The sequence below is a fragment of the Petromyzon marinus genome (genome assembly GCF_048934315.1).
Source record: "Petromyzon marinus isolate PM22_M1 ecotype Great Lakes invasive population chromosome 80 unlocalized genomic scaffold, UKy_Petmar_22M1.pri1.0 chr80_unloc.3, whole genome shotgun sequence".
In the NCBI taxonomy this organism is placed as follows: domain Eukaryota; kingdom Metazoa; phylum Chordata; class Hyperoartia; order Petromyzontiformes; family Petromyzontidae; genus Petromyzon; species Petromyzon marinus.
The window spans coordinates 257,667-278,876 of NW_027422631.1; the positions used below are offsets into that span (position 1 = coordinate 257,667).

General features: G+C 50.7%; 1 protein-coding gene and 1 long non-coding RNA gene across 2 annotated transcripts; both read right to left on the reverse strand.

Moving 5' to 3' along the window:
* Positions 1–1,649: 1,649 nt before the first annotated feature.
* LOC116958698 (uncharacterized) lies at positions 1,650–3,658 on the reverse strand. The gene is made up of 4 exons (XR_004405451.2): positions 3,597–3,658; positions 2,409–2,462; positions 2,001–2,042; positions 1,650–1,697 (listed from the first exon to the last, which is right to left on the reverse strand). It is a non-coding gene; the product is annotated as an uncharacterized LOC116958698 (long non-coding RNA).
* A 235-nt stretch (positions 3,659–3,893) lies between these two features.
* Positions 3,894–20,928, reverse strand: LOC116958710 (uncharacterized). The gene is made up of 16 exons (XM_076058909.1): positions 20,863–20,928; positions 20,375–20,410; positions 18,461–18,529; positions 18,025–18,060; positions 17,282–17,326; positions 15,375–15,410; positions 14,322–14,393; positions 13,895–13,930; positions 13,224–13,268; positions 9,344–9,394; positions 8,756–8,800; positions 7,828–7,875; positions 5,607–5,648; positions 4,897–4,950; positions 4,489–4,530; positions 3,894–4,184 (listed from the first exon to the last, which is right to left on the reverse strand). Coding segments are annotated over exons 2-16 (774 nt in total). The 5' UTR covers positions 20,376–20,410; positions 20,863–20,928; the 3' UTR covers positions 3,894–4,032.
* Positions 20,929–21,210: the final 282 nt, after the last annotated feature.

The window sequence follows — 21,210 nt, forward strand, 5'->3', positions numbered from 1 at the left end:
ACAGCGTCTGACCACATGCTGTTCTCTGGGAAACGGAGAGACGTGGTTGACTTAAAACGTCGCAGAATGCATCTCAACCACCTGCTCCTCTAAACTCCTGGTCACTCTCGAAAACGGGGCTCCCTCTATCCCTGGTTTCTCCTCGAGTCGTTCTCATCCCCGTCGTACAAAATCAACTTGAACAGAAAGCTACAACGGCAGTACAGCAGGACAATGGAGGGGAATGTTGTATAAACACCGGGTTTCATTCCCTTGTTTGGAATCATCAGCACAGCGTAAGCCATCGTTGGTTATCGCTTCATAAGCACCCTCCACTGCAGCGACAGAGCCAGTCTGTGAGATATCTGCTACGACGAGTCATTGAGATTAAGTATCTCGCTGGTGTGAGACACTAATGGCTGATGTAAAAAAAAACATAGTATTTTACCTTCTCTGGCAATTAAAATAGGAGTTGTGCTAAGATGTTCAAACACAACTAAGATACCTTTGTGAAAAATAAATTTTGCAAGGCATCAAATCTGCATGAACCACACCATCATACTTGTGGCAAAAACATGGAAGCCGACATTCTGACAATGAAAGTGAACGCGTTGTCGTTGAAACTGATTGGCCTACACCAGACACAGCCTTCTCTGTGGCCTTGCACCAGTGTTAACGGAGCAGAGATCGCCAAAAGGCGAACAGGACAAAAGACAATGCAAGGACTTTCCGAACTCTTATAGCTCAGCTCGAGAAGTTATTTGATTTCGATTTAAAGCTTTCGTGACTGCAGAGATTCATATTCTTGGTTCTTTCGGTAAAGTCACCACCACGTAGAAGGGAAACAATAAAATAGTAAAAATATAAAACAATAAAATTATCACGACGTTTTTCTTGCTGTGGTTTTCACACCTGATGATGATTGCTTGTGTTGCGGTCAAAACGTCGTGAGAATTTTATGGTTTTACATTTTTATTATTTTATTGTTTCCCTTCTACGTCAGTTATTTGGTGTCTAAACCATTTAACTCAGCTCCTGTTTCACTGCCAGAGAAGGCTACAAACCTATTCTTATTTTTCATAATTTTTGATAGTCCTGCCAAAAAGCTCCCATCGAGACACTCACGGCTCTTGTCGTCTGTCTTCTCAGCTGACGACGACGACGATGACGGTGGTGTCTTGTCCTCTGTGAACACGACAAACATGGGGCAATAAAACAATCACGGCGTTGAGCCGCTCAACGCCCGCTCGCTCGCCACCATTCCTCTCGTCGCGAGCATGGCAGTCAGACTCAGCCTTGTCAATCGCTAGCGAGGGATTTTTTTTTTTTAGTCGAGAGAGACAAAGAGGGAGGTCAGGACCAGAGACGATCAACCTCGTCTACATTCTAACAGGAAGACGGCGCGGGCAGCGAAGAGATCAGCGGAAGTCGGAGAGGAACCCGCAGCGGAGAATTCGCGCCCCGCACCTCTCTATGGGCGGAACGTTTCATGCACGAATGAATGGCTGAGTGAAGGTCACAGTTCATTCACAATTCAACACCGTCAGTGGCCGGCTCCTGCACCGGTTATCCCTGAGCTCTGGTTACGTGCAATGTGGACGCCCGCATGCTGAGAGATGCGAGCGTCTCACACGGGCGAGGGGTTTTAGGACGCTGGGTCAGGCACTCACGGCTCTTGCCGTCTGACTTCTCGGCTGACGACGGCGATGTCTTGTTCTCTGTAAAACCCACAGACATGGTTGACTTAACACATCACAGCGTCCATCTCTCCTTGAGTCGTTCTCATCCCCAACGTACAAAATCAACTTGAACAATGGCAGTATAGCAGGACAATGAGGGGGGGGGGACTGTTGTATAAACACCGGGTTTCATTCCCTTGTTCGGAAACCATCAGCGCAGCGTAAGCCATCGTTGCCTACCGCTTTATGAACCCCCTCCCCTGCAGCTACAGAGCCACTGTGTGAGATGTCTGCTTCAACGGTTTTACGAGAACAGGCGCCTCGCCGGTGTGAGATACTCACGGCTCTCGTCGCCTGTCTTCCCGGCTGACAATGTCTTGTTCTCTGTGAACACGACAGACGTGCTTGACTTAAAACCTCACAGCGTCCATCTCAACCACCTGCTCCTCTTAACCCCTGGTTACTGTTACAAGCGGGACTCCCTCTATCCCTGGTCTCACCTTGAGTCGTTCTCACCCTGCTTGGAGCAAAATCTACTTGAGCAAAGAGTCGCAATGGCAGCAAGCCGGACAATGGGGGACTGTTCTATGAACCCCTGGGCATTATCCCTCGTTGGGAATCATCAGCACAGTATAGTCATTGTTACTTACTGCTTTGTAAACCCCTCCCGGCAGTGGTAAATCCAATTTGTGAGATGTCTGCTTCAACGGTTTTACGAGAAAAGGCGTCTTGTTGGTGTGAGACACTCACGGTTCTTGTCGTCTGCTTTCTCGGCTGATGATGACGACGATGATGTCTTGTTCTCTGTGAACACGACAGAATCGGGGAGTTAAACCAAACAGCGTCCGACCACATGCTGTTTTCTGGGAAATGGAGAGACGTGGTTGACTTAAAACGTCACATAATGCATCTCAACCACCTGCTCTAAACTCCTGGTCACTCTCGAAAACGGGGCTCCCTCTATCCCTGGTTTCTCCTTGAGTCGTTCTCATCCCCGTCGTACAAAATTAACTTGAACAGAAAGCTACAACGGCAGTACAGCAGGACAATGGGGGGACTGTTGTATAAACACCGGGTTTCATTCCCTTGTTCGGAATCATCAGCACAGCGTAAGCCATCGTTGGTTATCGCTTCATAAACCCCCTCGCACTGCAGCGACAGAGCCAGTCTGTGAGATATCTGCTTCGACGAGTCATTGAGATCAAGTATCTCGCTGGTGTGAGAAACTCGTGGCTGATATAAAAAATGCATAGTATTTTACCTTCTCTGGCAATTAAAATAGGAGTTGTGCTAAGATGTTCAAACACAACTAAGATACCTTTGTGAAAAATAAATTTTGCAAGGCATCAAATCTTCATGAACCACACCATCATACTTGTGGCAAAAACATGGAAGCCGACATGCTGACAATGAAAGTGAACGCATTGTCGTTGAAACTGATTGGCCTACACCAGACACAGCCTTCTCTGTGGCCTTGCACCAGTGTTAACGGAGCAGAGATCGCCAAAAGGCGAACAGGACAAAAGACAATGCAAGGACTTTCCGAACTCTTATAGCTCAGCTCGAGAAGTTATTTGATTTCGATTTAAAGCTTTCGTGACTGCAGGGATTCATATTCTTGGTTCTTTCGGTAAAGTCACCACCACGTAGAAGGGAAACAATAAAATAGTAAAAATATAAAACAATACAATTATCACGACGTTTTTCTTGCTGTGGTTTTCACACCTGATGATGATTGCTTGTGTTGCAGTCGAAATGTCGTGAGAATTTTCTTGTTTTACATTTTTATTATTTTATTGTTTCCCTTCTACGTCAGTTATTTGGTGTCTAATCCATTTAACTCAGCTCCTATTTCACTGCCAGAGAAGCCTACAAACCTATTCTTATTTTTCATAATTTTTGATATTCCTGCCAAAAAGCTCCCATCGAGACACTCACGGCTCTTGTCGTCTGTCTTCTCAGCTGACGACGACGACGATGGTGGTGTCTTGTCCTCTGTGAACACGACAAACATGGGGCAATAAAACAATCACGGCGTTCAGCCGCTCAACGCCCGCTCGCTCGCCACCATTCCTCTCGTCGCGAGCATGGCAGTCAGACTCAGCCTTGTCAATCGCTAGCGAGGGATTTTTTTTTGAGTCGAGAGAGACAAAGAGGGAGGTCAGGACCAGATACGATCAACCTCATCAACATTCTAAGAGGAAGACGGCGCGGGCAGCGAAGAGATCAGCGGAAGTCAGCGAGGAACCCGCAGCGGAGAATTCGCGCCCCGCACCTCTCTATGGGCGGAACGTTTCATGCACGAATGAATGGCTGAGTGAAGGTCACAGTTCATTCACAATTCAACACCGTGGGTGGCCGGCTCCTGCACAGGTTATCCCTGAGCTCTGGTTCCGTGCAATGTGGATGCCCGCATGCTGAGAGATGCGAGCGTCTCACACGGGCGAGGGGTTTTAGGACGCTGGGTCAGGCACTCACGGCTCTTGCCGTCTGACTTCTCGGCTGACGACGGCGATGTCTTGTTCTCTGTAAAACCCACAGACATGGTTGACTTAACACATCACAGCGTCCATCTCTCCTTGAGTCGTTCTCATCCCCAACGTACAAAATCAACTTGAACAATGGCAGTATAGCAGGACAATGGGGGGGGGGGGGACTGTTGTATAAACACCGGGTTTCATTCCCTTGTTCGGAAACCATCAGCGCAGCGTAAGCCATCGTTGCTTACCGCTTCATAAACCCCCTCCCCTGCAGCTACAGAGCCACTGTGTGAGATGTCTGCTTCAACGGTTTTACGAGAACAGGCGTCTCGCCGGTGTGAGATACTCACGGTTCTCGTCGCCTGTCTTCCCGCCTGACGATGTCTTGTTCCCTGTGAACACGACAGACGTGGTTGACTTAAAACCTCACAGCGTCCATCTCAACCACCTGCTCCTCTTAACCCCTGGCTACTGTTACAAGCGGGACTCCCTCTATCCCTGGTCTCACCTTGAGTCGTTCTCACCCTGCTTGGAGCAAAATCTACTTGAGCAAAGAGTCGCAATGGCAGCAAGCCGGACAATGGGGGACTGTTCTACGAACCCCTGGGCATTATCCCTCGTTGGGAATCATCAGCACAGTATAGTCATTGTTGCTTACTGCTTTGTAAACCCCTCCCGGCAGTGGCAAACCCAATTTGTGAGATGTCTGCTTCAACGGTTTTACGAGAAAAGGCGTCTTGTTGGCGTGAGACACTCACGGTTCTTGTCGTCTGTGTTCTCGGCTGATGATGAAGACGATGATGTCTTGTTCTCTGTGAACACGACAGAATCGGGGAGTTAAGCCTCACAGCGTCCGGCCGCCTGCTGTATGTAGGTATGTGCGTGTTGAACTACTTTTGCACCACTGTATGTAACCAAACATGATCATTGGAGGTGCTACTCTTAACTCCTGACCGCTCTAGCCAACAGGACTCCCTCTATCCCTGATCTCTCCTCGAGTCGTTCTTGCCCCGGTCGTACGAAATCAGCTTAAAGCAAGGAAGCAATAAAATAATAATATAAAAAATACATAAAACAATAAAATTCTCACGACGTTTCGACTGCAACACAAGAAGCAATCATCATCAGGTGAGAATTTTATTGTTTTATATTTTTATTATTTTATTGTTTCCCTTCTACGTGGTGGTGACTTTACCGAAAGAACCAAGAATATGAATCCCTGCAGTCACGAAAGCTTTAAATCGAAATTTAAAGCAAAGAGTCGCAATGGCAGTATAGCAGGACAATGGTGGAGACTATGATATAACCCTGGGGTTTCATCCCCTTGTTGGGAATCATCAGCACAACCAAATCCATCGTTGGTTACTGCTTCATCAACGTCCTCCCATGCAGCATCAGAGCTACTGTGTGAGATGTCTGCTTCGACGGTCTTACGAGAACAGGCGTCTCGCTGGTGTGAGACACTCACGGTTCTCGTCGTCCGTCTTCTCGGCTGATGATGTCTTGTTCTCTGTGAACACAACAGACCCGGTTGAATTTTGATTTAAAGCTTTCGTGACTGCAGTAATTCATATTCTTAGTTCTTTCGGTAAAGTCACGTTGAAGGGAAACAACAAAATAATAAAATATATGTAAAACAATAATATTTTATATATATAACAACAAAATAATAAAATATATAAAAAACAATAATATTTATATATATTTATTATTTTGTTGTTTCCCTTCAACGTGACTTTACCGAAAGAACTAAGAATATAGACCCGGTTGAGTTAAACCAAACAGCGTTCAGCCACTAAACCACCGCTCGCCAACCCCCATTCCTCTCATCTGTGGGTCATTGTGTTTCGCCAGTACTATCTAACATCATCGCCACGGCGGCTAGGAGATGACAACTACCTCGCCTGGTACAGGAGGTCGTGGGTTCAATCCTGAACCTGGTTCTAGATTTAAAGCTTCCGTGACTGCTAGGATCCATACTCTTTGGTTCTATTGGGTAAAGTCACGTAGGTGAAAATAAAATAACAAAAAATCACGACGTTTCGGATTTTTTGTTATTTTATTTTCACCTACGTGACTTTACCCAATAGAACCAAAGAGCCTGAGCCTGATGTTAACGTCTCTCTCTCTCTCTCTCCACCCGTCATTCCGTGGATTTTTCCTCCGCTTCCTCTGCGGTTTTTCCCTTCACTTTGTGGAATCAACAGCACGTGTTTAGAGTGTGTGGTTGCTGCTATAAATCGATTATGTATTAAATCTTGACTTAAAGCTTTCGTGACTGTAGGAATTCATACGCTTTTGGTCTTTCGGTAAAGTCACGTAGGTAGAAATATAATAAAATAATAAAGATGGGTACAAAGTTAGCAATCTTTGGAAGGACGTTAATGACCAGGTAAAGTCACAACTGGCTGTGATGCTTCCATCCTACCTGCCTATGTTAGCAGTTATTTCCGACCCTCTGAGTTACATTACCTTGTTAAATGTCTTTACATTGACAGGCTAAATGTCTTTACATTAACAGGCTAAATGTCTCACTAACAATAGCGGCTGCTCCCTTTTCCTCGATGCGGTGGCGACGCTCGTTGTTTAATAAGCTGAACGTCTCCCTCGTTAACACAGCCGCTGCTGCGGGAACCGTCTCACACTGACACGCGCTCATCTCTGGCAATACAACGGCCGAGGTATACCTAGCTCTGCGATCTTCCACTTACTTGTGCAAGCGGCCGTGATTCTCACCGTGTGGTGCCGCGCTTACGGGGCCCGCGGCGGATAATGTGTTGACATCACGTGCAGGCCGCTCGCTGGCGCGTAGCGCCGGCCCTAGCGGGGCTTGGGGTGAGCGCCGGTCAGCAGCGGGGGCACCGCGAGCGGCGGCGTGAGGTGCGGGGCTCCCGGTGAGGGAGCCAGGGGGAGCGTCGGCCAGCCAGGGTTTACGCTGGGGCACGATACGCCGGTTCGCCCGCCGACACGTGACCGGACGATTTTGGAGGGGGGCCACCGGCGGACGGGTGGCGGGGGGGAGGCCCCGCTGGGCGGTCACGTGGTATAGAGGAGCTCTCGGGGGAGCCTTCGGGAAAGAGCCGGAGAGATCTGGAAGGTTGGGTGGGGCGAGGGTGCGGGGCCGGCCCCGGGCCGGGCCGATGTAACGGGGGGGCCCCCGTGAGGGGCTCCGGGTTCTTAGTGTCGCCGGTGAAGAAGGTCCACGCTGGGGGAGGAGAAGCCTCTAGCCACGCGGGTCCGGGACCCAGCTCGTGGTCATGGGCCGGGATAGCGAACCGTGTCTAGTTGATGCCGTAGCGTCGCTGGGTGGACATTCAACACCACAAGTGTTGCTTGTGTTTTGTTGATCTATTGAATAAATATTGTTGCTCCCAAAAACAACGTCTGCAACTCAGTTGGACTCACTACACTTGGCTTGTACCCATCTCAAAACATTTATGACCTACGGCTGCCCTCTCGCTAGATTTCTTCCTGCCTCCTCAGCAGTCCGCCTGCTGTATGGTTTTTTTTTTCACCTGAAGACGAGTGCTTTTGCCCTGCGATCGAAACGTCGTGATTTTATGTTGTTATTTTTCTATCCACGTGACTTTACCGAAAGACCCAAAGAGTCGAAAATGTAAGTTGTATTGTCCGTGCACATCCCAGCCTCACGGCCCTTGCGTAATTTCAACAAATGTTGTTTCACTCACGGCTCTTTTCATCTGTCTTCTTAGCTGACGATGACGATGTCTTGTTCTCTGTGAACCGGACACAGTTACCATTGTAGTATAGTGGTGTAGTGTATAGTAGTGTAATGTACAGTGGTGTAGTGTATAGTAGTGTACAGTGGTGTAGTGTATAGTAGTGTAGTGTACAGTGGTGTAGTGTATAGTAGTGTAGTGTATAGTAGTGTAGTGTACAGTGGTGTAGTGTATAGTAGTGTAGTGTATAGTAGTGTAGTGTACAGTGGTGTAGTGTATAGTAGTGTAGTGTATAGTAGTGTAGCATATAGTAGTGTAGTGTATAGTAGTGTAGTGTACAGTGGTGTAGTGTATAGTAGTGTAGTGTATAGTAGTGTAGTGTATAGTAGTGAAGTGTACAGTCGTGTAGTGTATAGTGGTGTAGTGTATAGTGTAGTGTACAGTGGTGTAGTGTATAGTGTAGTGTAAAGTAGTATGTGTATAGTAGTGGAGTGTACAGTGGTGTAGTGTATGGTGTAGTGTATAGTGTAGTGTATAGTAGAGTAGTATATAGTAGTGTAGTGTATAGTAGTGTGGTGTATAGTAGTGGAGTGTACAGTGGTGTAGTGTATAGTAGTGTAGTGTACAGTGGTGTAGTGTATGGTGTAGTGTATAGTAGTGTGGTGTAGTGTATAATGTAGTGTATAATGTAGTGTATAGTAGTGTAGTGTATAGTGGTGTAGTGTATAGTGTAGTGTGTAGTAGTGTAGTGTATAGTGTACTATATCGTAGTATAGTGTGTAATGTCTGTATGTAGAACGTCTTTCATACCACCGTACGGGATGGACAACAAACCACACATCGAGTCCATGGTCATCCCCCATTAGCTCCCACCATAGAGGAGGATGGGTCACCACTGGTTGTTGTTGTTGTAATGTAGAGCGGCTGAGACACTCACGGCTCTTGTCGTCCGTGTCGTCGGCTGACGTTGGTTTCTTGTTCTCTGCGAATGCGACAGACACGGGGAGTTGAACCTCACAGCATCCGACCGCCTGCTGTACGTAGAGTCTACGTGTGTTGAACTTCTTTAACGTAACCACCGTACGTAGCCAACCGCGAGAATCGGCGGCGAGACCCTCAACTCCTGGATGCTCAGGCAAACGGTGACGACGGCGTCTTGTTCTCTGTGAGCCCGATAGACGGTGGTTGAGTTAAAGCCTCACAGCCTCCAACCCAACCACATGATACTCCTTAACTCCTGGCCACTCCAGCAAGCGGGACTCCCTCTATCCCTGGGTCTCTCCTTGAGTCGTTCTCACCCCGGTCGTACAAAATCAACCGGAGCAAAGTGTCACAGCGGCAGTGTAGCAGGACAATGATGGGGGGGGGGGGGGGACTGTTGTATAGCGTATAAAAACCAGGTTTTCATCCCTCGTTGAGAATTATCAGCACAGCTGTAAGCCATCGTTGCTTACTGCTTCACATAACCCTCCCCTGCAGCGACGGCTTTACGAGCACAGGCGTCTCGCCGGTGTGAGACACTCACGGCTCTTGTCGTCTGTCTTCTCGGCTGACGACGACGACGATGTCTCGTTCTCTGTGAACACGGCAGACGCGGTTGAATTAAACTGGTAGAGCGGTCGGCTAATAAAACTACCAACTATTGTGTTTTTTGAAAGCTTTCTTGACTGCAGGGATTCATATTATGGGTTCTTTCGGTAAAGTCACGTAGAAGGGAAATAATGAAAAAAGATATATTGTTTCCCTTCTACATGAGTTTACCAAAATAAACCGGAATATATGTTTTTTTATTTTACCCCCAAAGGGAACCTCCGAGCGAATACGGTTCTTCTTTGGTCAGCAACGACGTGGCCCATAGAGACGCACACGGACTCATAGAGACCCATACTCATATAGACCCATACTCATACAGACCCATACTCATAGAGATCCATACTCATAGAGACTCACACTCATAGAGACCCACAGTCATAGAGACTCATACTCATAGAGACCCATACTCATAGAGACCCACACTCATAGAGACCCATACTCATAGAGACCCATACTCATAGAGACCCATACTCATAGAGACCTACACACTCATAGAGACCCACACTCATAGAGACCCATACTCATAGAGACCCACACTCGTAGAGACCCATACTCATAGAGATCCATACTCATAGAGGCTCAAACTCATAGAGACCCATACTCATAGAGATCCACAGAGACTTATAGAGACACATACTCGTAGAGACTCATACTCATAGAGACTCACAGAGACCCATACTCATAGAGACCCATACTCATAGAGACTCAAACTCATAGAGACCCATACTCAAAGACACCCACACTCATAGAGACCCATACTCATAGATACCCACACTCATAGAGACCCACACTCATAGAGACCCACACTCATAGAGACCCACACTCACAGAGACCCACGCTCACAGAGACCCACACTCATAGAGACCCATACTCATAGAGACCCACAGAGACTCAGAGACTCATAGTCAAATAGATCCACAGAGACCCATAGAGACCAATACAGACCCATACCCATAGAGACCCATACTCATAGAGACCCACACTCATAGAGACCCACACTCATACATATCCATACTGAGAGAGACCCACAGAGACTCATAGAGACCCATACTCATAGAGATCCACAGAGACCCACAGAGACTCATAGAGACCCACATAAGCACACTGCCCAGATATGGGAAACTCTCCACAACTGTCCCATCACCGATTGGGAGTTGTGGGGGTGGAGTGTCCGATGGTATAAAATACCCAGGCAGGTGCTTAGTTTTGGTGGGGCTGATGGAAAGGCCCCACCTCTTAGTGGCACGCTCCAGTCTCAGCAGCAGCATCTCCAAATCCTCCTCTGAATGAGCAGCTACTACCAAGTCATCGGCATACAAAACGTGGCTGAGCAATAGGGAGCCATCCCTTGACCGCACCCGGGCATCAATCAGCCTCCCATTATATCTGTACCAAACGGAGATTCCCCCGGTACAGCTATTGAAGGCTTCACGAATTACGTGGTCAAAATAGATGTTAAATAATGTGGGAGCCAGAGGACATCCCTGTCGCACCCCAAGGTGAACAGGGAATGGCTCTGACTCCCGGCCACGTAGTTTTACCTGGGCCCGCTCACCATCATGAAGGTCCTTAATGATCATGAGCAGAGGGTCAGGGACTCCAAAAGCACAAAGAACAACCCAGAGCCCAGGCCTACTGATGGTATCATAGGCCTTGACCAGGTCAATAAAGCGGAGATGTAGGTCTTGTTGGAATTCCCTACACCTCTGCTGTAGCAGACGGACAGAAAATGTGGCATCTGTGCAGGACCGCCCTTTCCTGAAACCGCATTGGGGCTCCGCAAGCCTCTCCTCAGCGTGCCTGGCAAGGCGATGTTGAATAATCCTTGCCAGGACCTTTCCTGGCACACTGAGGAGTGAGATGCCCCTGTAGTTGTTACAGCCTGTCCGATCCCCCTTCTTAAAGAGGGGGACCACCAGGGCATCCTTCCAATCCTGCGGAACCTGTCCAGTGGTCCAGACTGTTGTTATGATGTCATATAGGGCAGTCTGTGCACAAACGCCACCCTCCCTCAGCATTTCACTTGGTAGATCGTCTCTACCCGGTGCCTTTCCTGGTCTCAGACTCCAGATCGCCTTCAGTACTTCGTCAACAGAAGGCACCTCAGCCAGCCACTCACAGGGGGTGACTTCTTCCAATATTTGAGGCACTGCAGCTTCAGCAGGGTCATCCGCACTTTGTGCCACGATGTTTTCCTGGCTAAGGGATTTCCCCTCCCCCAGGACCTCACAGAAATGCTCAACAAATCTGCAAACCTGTTCCTGGGGTTCGGAGATTGGATCACCGTTTTTTCCCCTAATGATGGTGATAGGTGTGGTGCTGCAGGTTACTTTTTTGATGGAGTTAAATAGAGATTTGTGATCGCGGGCCAATGAGGCAGACTCCATCTCCTCAGCAACCCGCGACCACCAACCATCCTTGCAGCACCTCACGGCTCTCCGAACCTCCGAGCAAAGGCTGCGGTAAGCCTCCTCATTCTCTGATGTGGGATTCTGTAGCCGATGACAGTGGGCCTGTCGCTTTTTCTCAACCATCCTGAACACCTCCTCTGTCAGCCAGGGTCTCTGGGGAGGTCTGGACCGCGTACCCAAAGCAGCCATTGCAGCTGCATGAGTCACAGTCCTAAACCTCGCCCATTTACCCTCGACATCAGGAGGAGTGTGGGACGATGCCAACCCCAGCCGCACACGATGATGAAATTCTCGCTTGCAATTTTCATCAGATAACTGAGACCAGGCCACTTTAGGTTGGAATGGGGTCCTGGGTGTACACCCACCACTGGAGTGTAAGAATGTCAGGCGCATCTTACAGATGACTAGTCGATGGTCAGACTGCAGATCAGCTCCACGGAAGGTCCTGGTATCAAGGACATGGGCTCGCATCCGCTGGTCCGTCACTACGTAGTCCAGCAGATGTTCTTGCTTGGACCCGGCATGCATCCATGATGTTTGGTGGATGCGCTGATGCCGGAACAGCGTGTTGGTAATTACAAGCCCATGGGCTGCAAAATCTATCAGCCTCCTACCGTTGTTATTGAGCTGATCTGGCCCATGCCCTCCAATCGCTCCAGACCAGGTGCCAGTATCATGACCAACTCGGGCATTGAAGTCACCCAACATGATGACTCTATCCCGAGGGGCCACTTTAGCCAGCACCTGTGACAGGAGGTCATAGAAGGCATCTGACTCATCGGCTTTGCCTGCATCCCTCCACGGATGTTCGTTTTCGGTGGGGACATAAGTAACCACGACCACCACTCCTCGCCTCTGGTTGATGGGAAGGCGAGCCCAAAGTAGCCTGGGGCGTACAGCTTCTCACACCTCACCGCCACGCTCCCACGCCCTCTTCATTCTTTGTTCAGAAGAAGACCCACTCCCTGTTGTTTGGCAGTCTGCTGCCCCGAGTAGAGGACTGTCCATCCCTCATTGTGGCAGGAGCCAGAGCCGGTCCACCGGACCTCCTGAATGCCACAGAGATCCAAGCGGTACCGGTCCAGCTCTCGATAGAGGAGTGGCAGTCTCTCCTCCGCAGTGAGCGTTCGAACATTCCACGTGGCCACACGAAGTGGCTTTTCGTTGTTTCTGGAGGAGCCCCGAGGGTAGAGATTCAATCTCTTGGCTCCACCAAATGGGGTTTGGCCAGGAGACGTCATAGACGCCTGTCCCCCCGGGGACTCCGGCACAAGCTTCATTTGATATTTTCACACACACACATACACGCGCACACTACACACACACACACAACACACATACTACACACATGCACACACATTAAACACATACACACTCCACACACACACACGCTGTACTTACTGGGCATGGCATCTGTGGATGTCTTTGTGATGTCACTCTCCTTATCTGCAACACACAGGGGTAAATGTACGTGTATTGTTACTGTCACTACGACGGCTACGACTACCACCACCCAAACTCGTTAACCCATCGCGGCCTCACCGAGTCTCCAGACCCATAATCATCGCGACCCCCAGAGATCCAGAGACCCACAGAGACTCACAGAGACCCATACTCATAGAGACCCACAGAGATCCATACTAATAGAGACCCACAGAGACCCATACTCATAGAGAACCACAGAGATCCATACTCATAGAGACTCACAGAGACCCATACTCATAGAGACTCACAGAGACCCATACTCATAGAGACCCACAGACATCCATAATCATAGAGACCCATACTCATAGAGACCCAAAGAGATCCAGAGACTCGCAGAGACCCATACTCATAGATACTCACAGAGACCCACAGACACCCACAGAGACCCATACTCATAGAGTCCCACAGAGTTCCAGAGACTCATAGAGACCCACAGAGACCCCTACTCATAGAGACCCACAGAGACCCATATTCATAACGGCGCTGGTGATGATTGTGTGTGGTGGTGGGGGTGGTGATTGTGTCGTGGTGGTGATCGTGTGTGGTGGTGGTGGTTGTGGGTAGGCGATGTTGTGTGAGTCACATACTCGCTTTGATCTCCTTTGCTGCTTGCGGAGCTGTTTCTGAAACAGACACGAAGACACAGATCTCACTCACCCTCCCACTCACCAAGGACTCACCCATTTACTCACCCAATAACTCACACAATAACTCACCCACCCACTCACTCACCCACTCACTCACTCACCCACTCACCCACCCACTCACCCACCCATTCACAAACTCACTCACCCACCCACAAACTCACTCACCCACTCACTCACTCACCCACTCACTCACCCACTCACCCACCCACCCCCTCACTCACTCACTCACCCACCCACTCACTCACTCACCCACTCACCCACCCACCCACCCACTCACCCACCCACCCACCCACTCACCCACCCACCCACTCACCACTCACCCACCCACCCACCCTCTCCCTGGCTGTGCTGTGAGAGTTGAACTCACTGCTCAATGCTGCTGCTGCTGCTGTAGGGGTGGAAGTCTCCTTCCGGGTGTTGGAGGCCGCCGCGTTCAGCACTGAGCACAGCGGTCAGACGTGAGGGGGTCACAGCGAGTTGTGGTGATTGTGGTGGTGGTGGTGTGTGGTGGTGGTGGTGGTGTGTGGTGGTGTGTGGTGGTGGTGGTGTGTGGTGGTGATTGTGTGTGGTCGTGATTATGTGTGGTGGTGGTGATTGTGGTGGTGATTGTGTGTGGTGTGTGGTGGTGATGGTGGTGGTGGCGATGGTGGTGGTGATGGTGGTGGTGGTGATTGTGTGTTGTGGTGGTGGTGATTGTGTGGTGGTGATTGTGGTGGTGGTGATTGTGTGTGGTGGTGATTTATGTGGTGGTGGTGATTGTGTGTGGTGGTGATGGTGTGTGGTGGTGGTGGTGTGTGGTGGTGATTGTGGTGGTGGTGGTGGTGATGGTGGTGATTGTGGTGGTGGTGATTGTGGTGGTGATTGTGGTGGTGATTGTGTGTGGTGGTTGTGGTGGTGGTGATTGTGGTGGTGGTGGCGATTGTGTGTGGTGGTGGTGGTGATGGTGGTGATTGTGTGTGGTGGTGGTGGTGGTGATTGTGTGGTGGTGGTGATTGTGTGTGGTGGTGGTGAGTGTGTGTGGTGGTGGTGATTGTGGTGGTGGTGATTGTGGTGGTGGTGGCGATTGTGTGTGGTGGTGGTGGTGATTGTGTGGTGGTGGTGATTGTGTGTGGTGGTGGTAGTGGGGGTGATTGTGTGTGGTGGTGGTGATTGTGGGTGGTGGTGATATTGTGTGTGGTGGTGGTGGTGATTGTTTGTGGTTGTGGTGGTGATTGTGTGTGGTGGTGGTGGTGATTGTGTGTGGTGGTGGTTGTGGTGATTGTGTGTGGTGGTGGTTGTGGTGATTGTGTGTGGTGGTGGTGGTGATTGTTTGTGGTGGTGGTGATTGTGTGTGGTGGTGGTGATTGTGTGTGGTGGTGGTGATTGTGTGTGGTGGTGGTGGTGGTGGTTGTGGGTAGGCGATGTTGCGTGAGTCACACACTCGCTTTGATCTCCTTTGCTGTTTGCGGAGCTGTTTCTGAAACAGACACAAAGACAGATCTCACTCACCCTCCCACTCACCAATGACTCACCCATTTACTCACCCAATGACTCACCCATTCACTCACCCACTCACCCACTCACTCACCCACTCACCCACCCACTCACTCACCCACTCACTTCCTCAACAGAAGGCACCTCAGCCAGCCACTCACAGGGGGTTACTTCTTACAATATTTGAGGCACTGCAGCCTCAGCAGGGTCATCCGCACTTTGTGCCACGATGTTTTCCTGGCTGAGGGATTTCCCCTTCCCCAGGACCTCACAGAAATGCTCAACAAATCTGCAAACCTGTTCCTGGGGGTCGGAGATTGGATCACCGTTTTTTTCCCCTAATGATGGTGATAGGTGTGGTGCTGCAGGTTACATTTTTGATGGAGTTAAATAGAGATTTGTGATCGCGGGCCACTGAGGCAGACTCCATCTCCTCAGCAACCCGCGACCACCACCCACCCTTGCAGCACCTCACGGCTCTCCGAACCTCCGAGCAAAGGCTGCGGTAAGCCTCCTCATTCTCTGATGTGGGATTCTGTAACCGATGACAGTGGGCCTGTCGCTTTTTCTCAACCATCCTGAACACCTCCTCTGTCAGCCAGGGTCTCTGGGGAGGTCTGGACCGCATACCCAAAGCAGCCATTGCAGCTGCATGAGTCACAGTCCTAAACCTCGCCCATTTACCCTCGACATCAGGAGGAGTGTGGGACGATGCCAACCCCAGCCGCACACGATGATGAAATTCTCGCTTGCAATTTTCATCAGATAACTGAGACCAGGCCACTTTAGGTTGGAATGGGGTCCTGGGTGTACACCCACCACTGGAGTGTAAGAATGTCAGGCGCATCTTACAGATGACTAGTCGATGGTCAGACTGCAGATCAGCTCCACGGTAGGTCCTGGTATCAAGGACATGGGCTCGCATCCGCTGGTCCGTCACTACGTAGTCCAGCAGATGTTCTTGCTTGGACCCGGCATGCATCCATGATGTTTGGTGGATGCGCTGATGCCGGAACAGCGTGTTGGTAATTACAAGCCCATGGGCTGCAAAAATCTATCAGCCTCCTACCGTTGTTATTGAGCTGATCTGGCCCATGCCCTCCAATCGCTCCAGACCAGGTGCCAGTATCATGACCAACTCGGGCATTGAAGTCACCCAACATGATGACTCTATCCCGAGGGGCCACTTTAGCCAGCACCTGTGACAGGAGGTCATAGAAGGCATCTGACTCATCGGCTTTGCCTGCATCCCTCCACGGATGTTCGTTTTCGGTGGGGACATAAGTAACCACGACCACCACTCCTCGCCTCTGGTTGATGGGAAGGCGAGCCCAAAGTAGCCTGGGGCTTACAGCTTCCCACACCTCACCGCCACGCTCCCACGCCCTCTTCATTCTTTGTTCAGAAGAAGACCCACTCCCTGTTGTTTGGCAGTCTGCTGCCCCGAGTAGAGGACTGTCCATCCCTCATTGTGGCAGGAGCCAGAGCCGGTCCACCGGACCTCCTGAATGCCACAGAGATCCAAGCGGTACCGGTCCAGCTCTCGATAGAGGAGTGGCAGTCTCTCCTCCGCAGTGAGCGTTCGAACATTCCACGTGGCCACACGAAGTGGCTTTTCGTTGTTTCTGGAGGAGCCCCGAGGGTAGAGATTCAATCTCTTGGCTCCACCAAATGGGGTTTGGCCAGGAGACGTCATAGACGCCTGTCCCCCCGGGGACTCCGGCACAAGCTTCATTTGATATTTTCACACACACACATACACGCGCACACTACACACACACACAACACACATACTACACACATGCACACACATTAAACACATACACACTCCACACACACGCACGCTGTACTTACTGGGCATGGCATCTGTGGATGTCTTTGTGATGTCACTCTCCTTATCTGCAACACACAGGGGTAAATGTACGTGTATTGTTACTGTCACTACGACGGCTACGACTACCACCACCCAAACTCGTTAACCCATCGCGGCCTCACCGAGTCTCCAGACCCATAATCATCGCGACCCACAGAGATCCAGAGACCCACAGAGACTCACAGAGACCCATACTCATAGAGACCCACAGAGACCCATACTCACAGAGACCCACAGAGATCCATACTCATAGAGACCCACAGAGACCCATACTCATAGAGACCCACAGAGACCCATACTCATAGAGACCCACAGAGATCCATACTCATAGAGACTCACAGAGACCCATACTCATAGAGACCCACAGACATCCATAATCATAGAGACCCATACTCATAGAGACCCAAAGAGATCCAGAGACTCGCAGAGACCCATACTCATAGATACTCACAGAGACCCACAGACACCCACAGAGACCCATACTCATAGAGTCCCACAGAGTTCCAGAGACTCATAGAGACCCACAGAGACCCCTACTCATAGAGACCCACAGAGACCCATATTCATAACGGCGCTGGTGATGATTGTGTGTGGTGGTGGTGATGATTGTGTGTGGTGGTGGCGATGATTGTGTGTGGTGGTGGTGATTGTGTGTGGTGGAGGTGGTGGTGATTGTGTGTGGTGGTGGTGGTTGTGGGTAGGCGATGTTGTGTGAGTCACACACTCGCTTTGATCTCCTTTGCTGCTTGCGGAGCTGTTTCTGAAACAGACACAAAGACACAGATCTCACTCACCCTCCCGCTCACCAATGACTCACCCATTTACTCACCCAATGAGTCACCCAATGACTCACCCACTCACTCACTCACCCACTCACCCACTCACCCACCCATTCACCCACCCACTCACCCACTCACCCACCCACTCACAAACTCACTCACCCACCCACCCACTCACGCACTCACCCACTCACTCACCCACCCACCCACCCACTCACTCACCCACCCACTCACTCACTCACCCACCCACCCACTCACTCACCCACCCACTCACTCACCCACTCACTCACTCACCCACTCACCCACCCACCCACTCACCCACTCACCCACTCACTCACCCACCCACCCTCTCCCTGGCTGTGCTGTGAGAGTTGAACTCACTGCTCAATGCTGCTGCTGCTGTAGGGGTGGAAGTCTCCTTCTGGGTGTTGGAGGACGCCGCGTTCAGCACTGAGCACAGCGGTCAGACGTGAGGGGGTCACAGCGAGTTGTGGTGATTGTGGTGGTGGTGGTGGTGTGTGGTGGTGGTGGTGGTGTGTGGTGGTGGTGGTGGTGATGGTGGTGGTGGTTGTGGTGGTGGTGGTGATTGTGGTGGTGGTGGTGGTGTGTGGTGATTGTGTCTGGTGGTGTGTGGTGGTGATTGTGTGTGGTGGTGGTGATTGTGGTGGTGGTGTGTGGTGGTGGTGGTGATTGTGTGTGGTGGTGGTGGTGGTGATGGTGGTGGTGGTGATTGTGTGTGGTGGTGGTGGTGATGTGTGGTGGTGATGGTGGTGGTGATTGTGTAGTGGTGGTGGTGATTGTGTGTGGTGGTGGTGGTGATGGTGGTGATGGTGGTGATGGTGCTTGTGCGTGGTGGTGGTGGTGATGATTGTGTGTGGTGGTTGTCTGTGGTGGTGGTGGTGATTGCTTGGTGGTGGTGATGATTGTGTTTGGTGGTGGTGGTGATTGTATGTGGTGATGTTGGTGGTGTGTGGTGGTGGTGGTGGTGGTGTTGATTGTGTGTGGTGATGGTGGTGTGTGGTGGTGGTGATTGTATGTGGTGATGGTGGTGGTGGTGATCGTGGTGGTGATTGTGTGTGGTGGTGGTGTTGGTTGTGTGGTGGTGGTGATTGTGTGTGGTGGTGGTGTGTGGTGGTGGTGATTGTGTGTGGTGGTGGTGATTGTGTGTGGTGGTGGTGGTGGTGATTGTGTGGTGGTGGTGATTGTGTGTGGTGGTGGTGGTGATTGTGGTGGTGGTGGTGGTGATTGTGTGTGGTGGTGGTGGTGGTGGTGATTGTGTGTGGTGGTGGTGATTGTGGTGGTGGTGATTGTGTGTGGTGGTGGTGGTGGTGATTGTGTGTGGTGGTGGTGGTGATTGTGGTGTTTGTGGTGATTGTGTGTGGTGGTGGTGGTGGTGGTGATTGTGTGGTAACGGTGGTGATGATTGTGGTGGTGATTGTGTGTGGTGTTGGTTTGTGATTGTGTGTGGTGGTGGTGGTGATTGTGAGTGGTGGTGGTGGTGATTGTGTGTGGTGGTGGTGATTGTGTGTGGTGGTGGTGGTGATTGTGTGTGGTGGTGGTGATGGTGGTGGTGATTGTGTAGTGGTGGTTTATGGTGGTGATGGTGCTTGTGCGTGGTGGTGGTGGTGGTGGTGATGATTGTGTGTGGTGGTTGTCTGTGGTGGTGGTGATTGCGTCGTGGTGATGATTGTGTTTGGTGGTGGTGGTGATTGTATGTGGTGATGGTGGTGGTGTGTGGTGGTGGTGGTGGTGTTGATTGTGTGTGGTGATGGTGGTGTGTGGTGGTGGTGATTGTATGTGGTGATGGTGGTGGTGGTGATTGTATGTGGTGATGGTGGTGGTGATTGTGTGTGGTGGTGGTGTTGGTTGTGTGGTGGTGGTTATTGTGTGTGGTGGTGGTGATTGTGTGTGGTGGTGGTGATTGTGTGTGGTGGTGGTGGTGATTGTTGTGGTGGTGGTGGTGATTGTGTGTGGTGGTGGTGATTGTGGTGGTGATTGTGTGTGGTGGTGGTGATTGTGTGTGGTTGTGGTGGTGATTGTGGTGGTGGTGGTGGTGATTGTGTGTGGTGGTGGTGGTGGTGATTGTGTGTGGTGGTGGTGATTGTGTGGTGGTGATTGTGTGTGGTGGTGATTGTGGTGGTGGTGGTGATTGTGTGTGGTGGTGGTGATTGTGTGTGGTGTTGGTGGTGGTGATTGTGTGTGGTGATGGTGGTGGTGATTATGCGTGGTGATCGTGGTGGTGATTGTGTGTGGTGGTGGTGCTTGTGGGTAGGCGATGTTGCGTGAGTCACACACTCGCTTTGATCTCCTTGGCTGCTTGCGGAGCTGTTTCTGAAACAGACACAAAGACAGATCTCACTCACCCTCCCACTCACCAATGATTCACCCATTTACTCACCCAATGACTCACCCACTCACCCACCCACTCACGCACTCACCCACTTACTCACCCACTCACTCACCCACTCACTCACTCACTCACCCACTCACTCACTCACCACTCATTCAATCACTCACCCTATCACTCACTCACGTACTCACCCACTCACTCACCCACTTACTCACACAATCATCCTCCCACTCACTAATGATTCACCCACTTACTCACCTACTCACCCACCCACTTACTCACCCAATGACTCACCCACCCACTCACCCATACACTCACCCATACACTCAACTATACACTCACCCACTCACCCACTCTCCCACCCACTCACCCACTCACCCACCCACCCACTCACCCACCCTCTCCCTGGCTGTGCTGTGAGAGTTGAACTCACTGCTCAATGTTGCTGCTGCTGCTGTAGGGGTGGAAGTCTCCTTCTGGGTGTTGGAGGCCGCCGCTTTCAGCACTGAGCACAGCGGTCAGACGTGAGGGGGTCACAACGAGTTGTGACTCATACCACGACAAACCACCATCACCACCACACAATCATCATCACCACCATCACCGCAATCACCACACAATCATCCTCACCACCATCATCGCAATCACCACTCACCCATCCACTCACTCATTCACCACACTCACTCACTCATTCAACAAATGACTCGCTCATTCACTCACTCACCCACCAACTTACTCAATCACTCACCACACACTCAGCCACTCATTCATGCATCGTCAC

Coding starts and splice junctions, on each gene's coding strand:
- LOC116958710 (XM_076058909.1), bottom strand. Junction 14,394..15,374: donor AGCAAAGGAGATCAAAGCGA/GTGTGTGACTCA, acceptor CGCTGTGCTCAG/TGCTGAACGCGGCGGCCTCC. Junction 4,951..5,606: donor GAAGACGGACGACGAGAACC/GTGAGTGTCTCA, acceptor TCGTGTTCACAG/AGAACAAGACATCATCGTCT.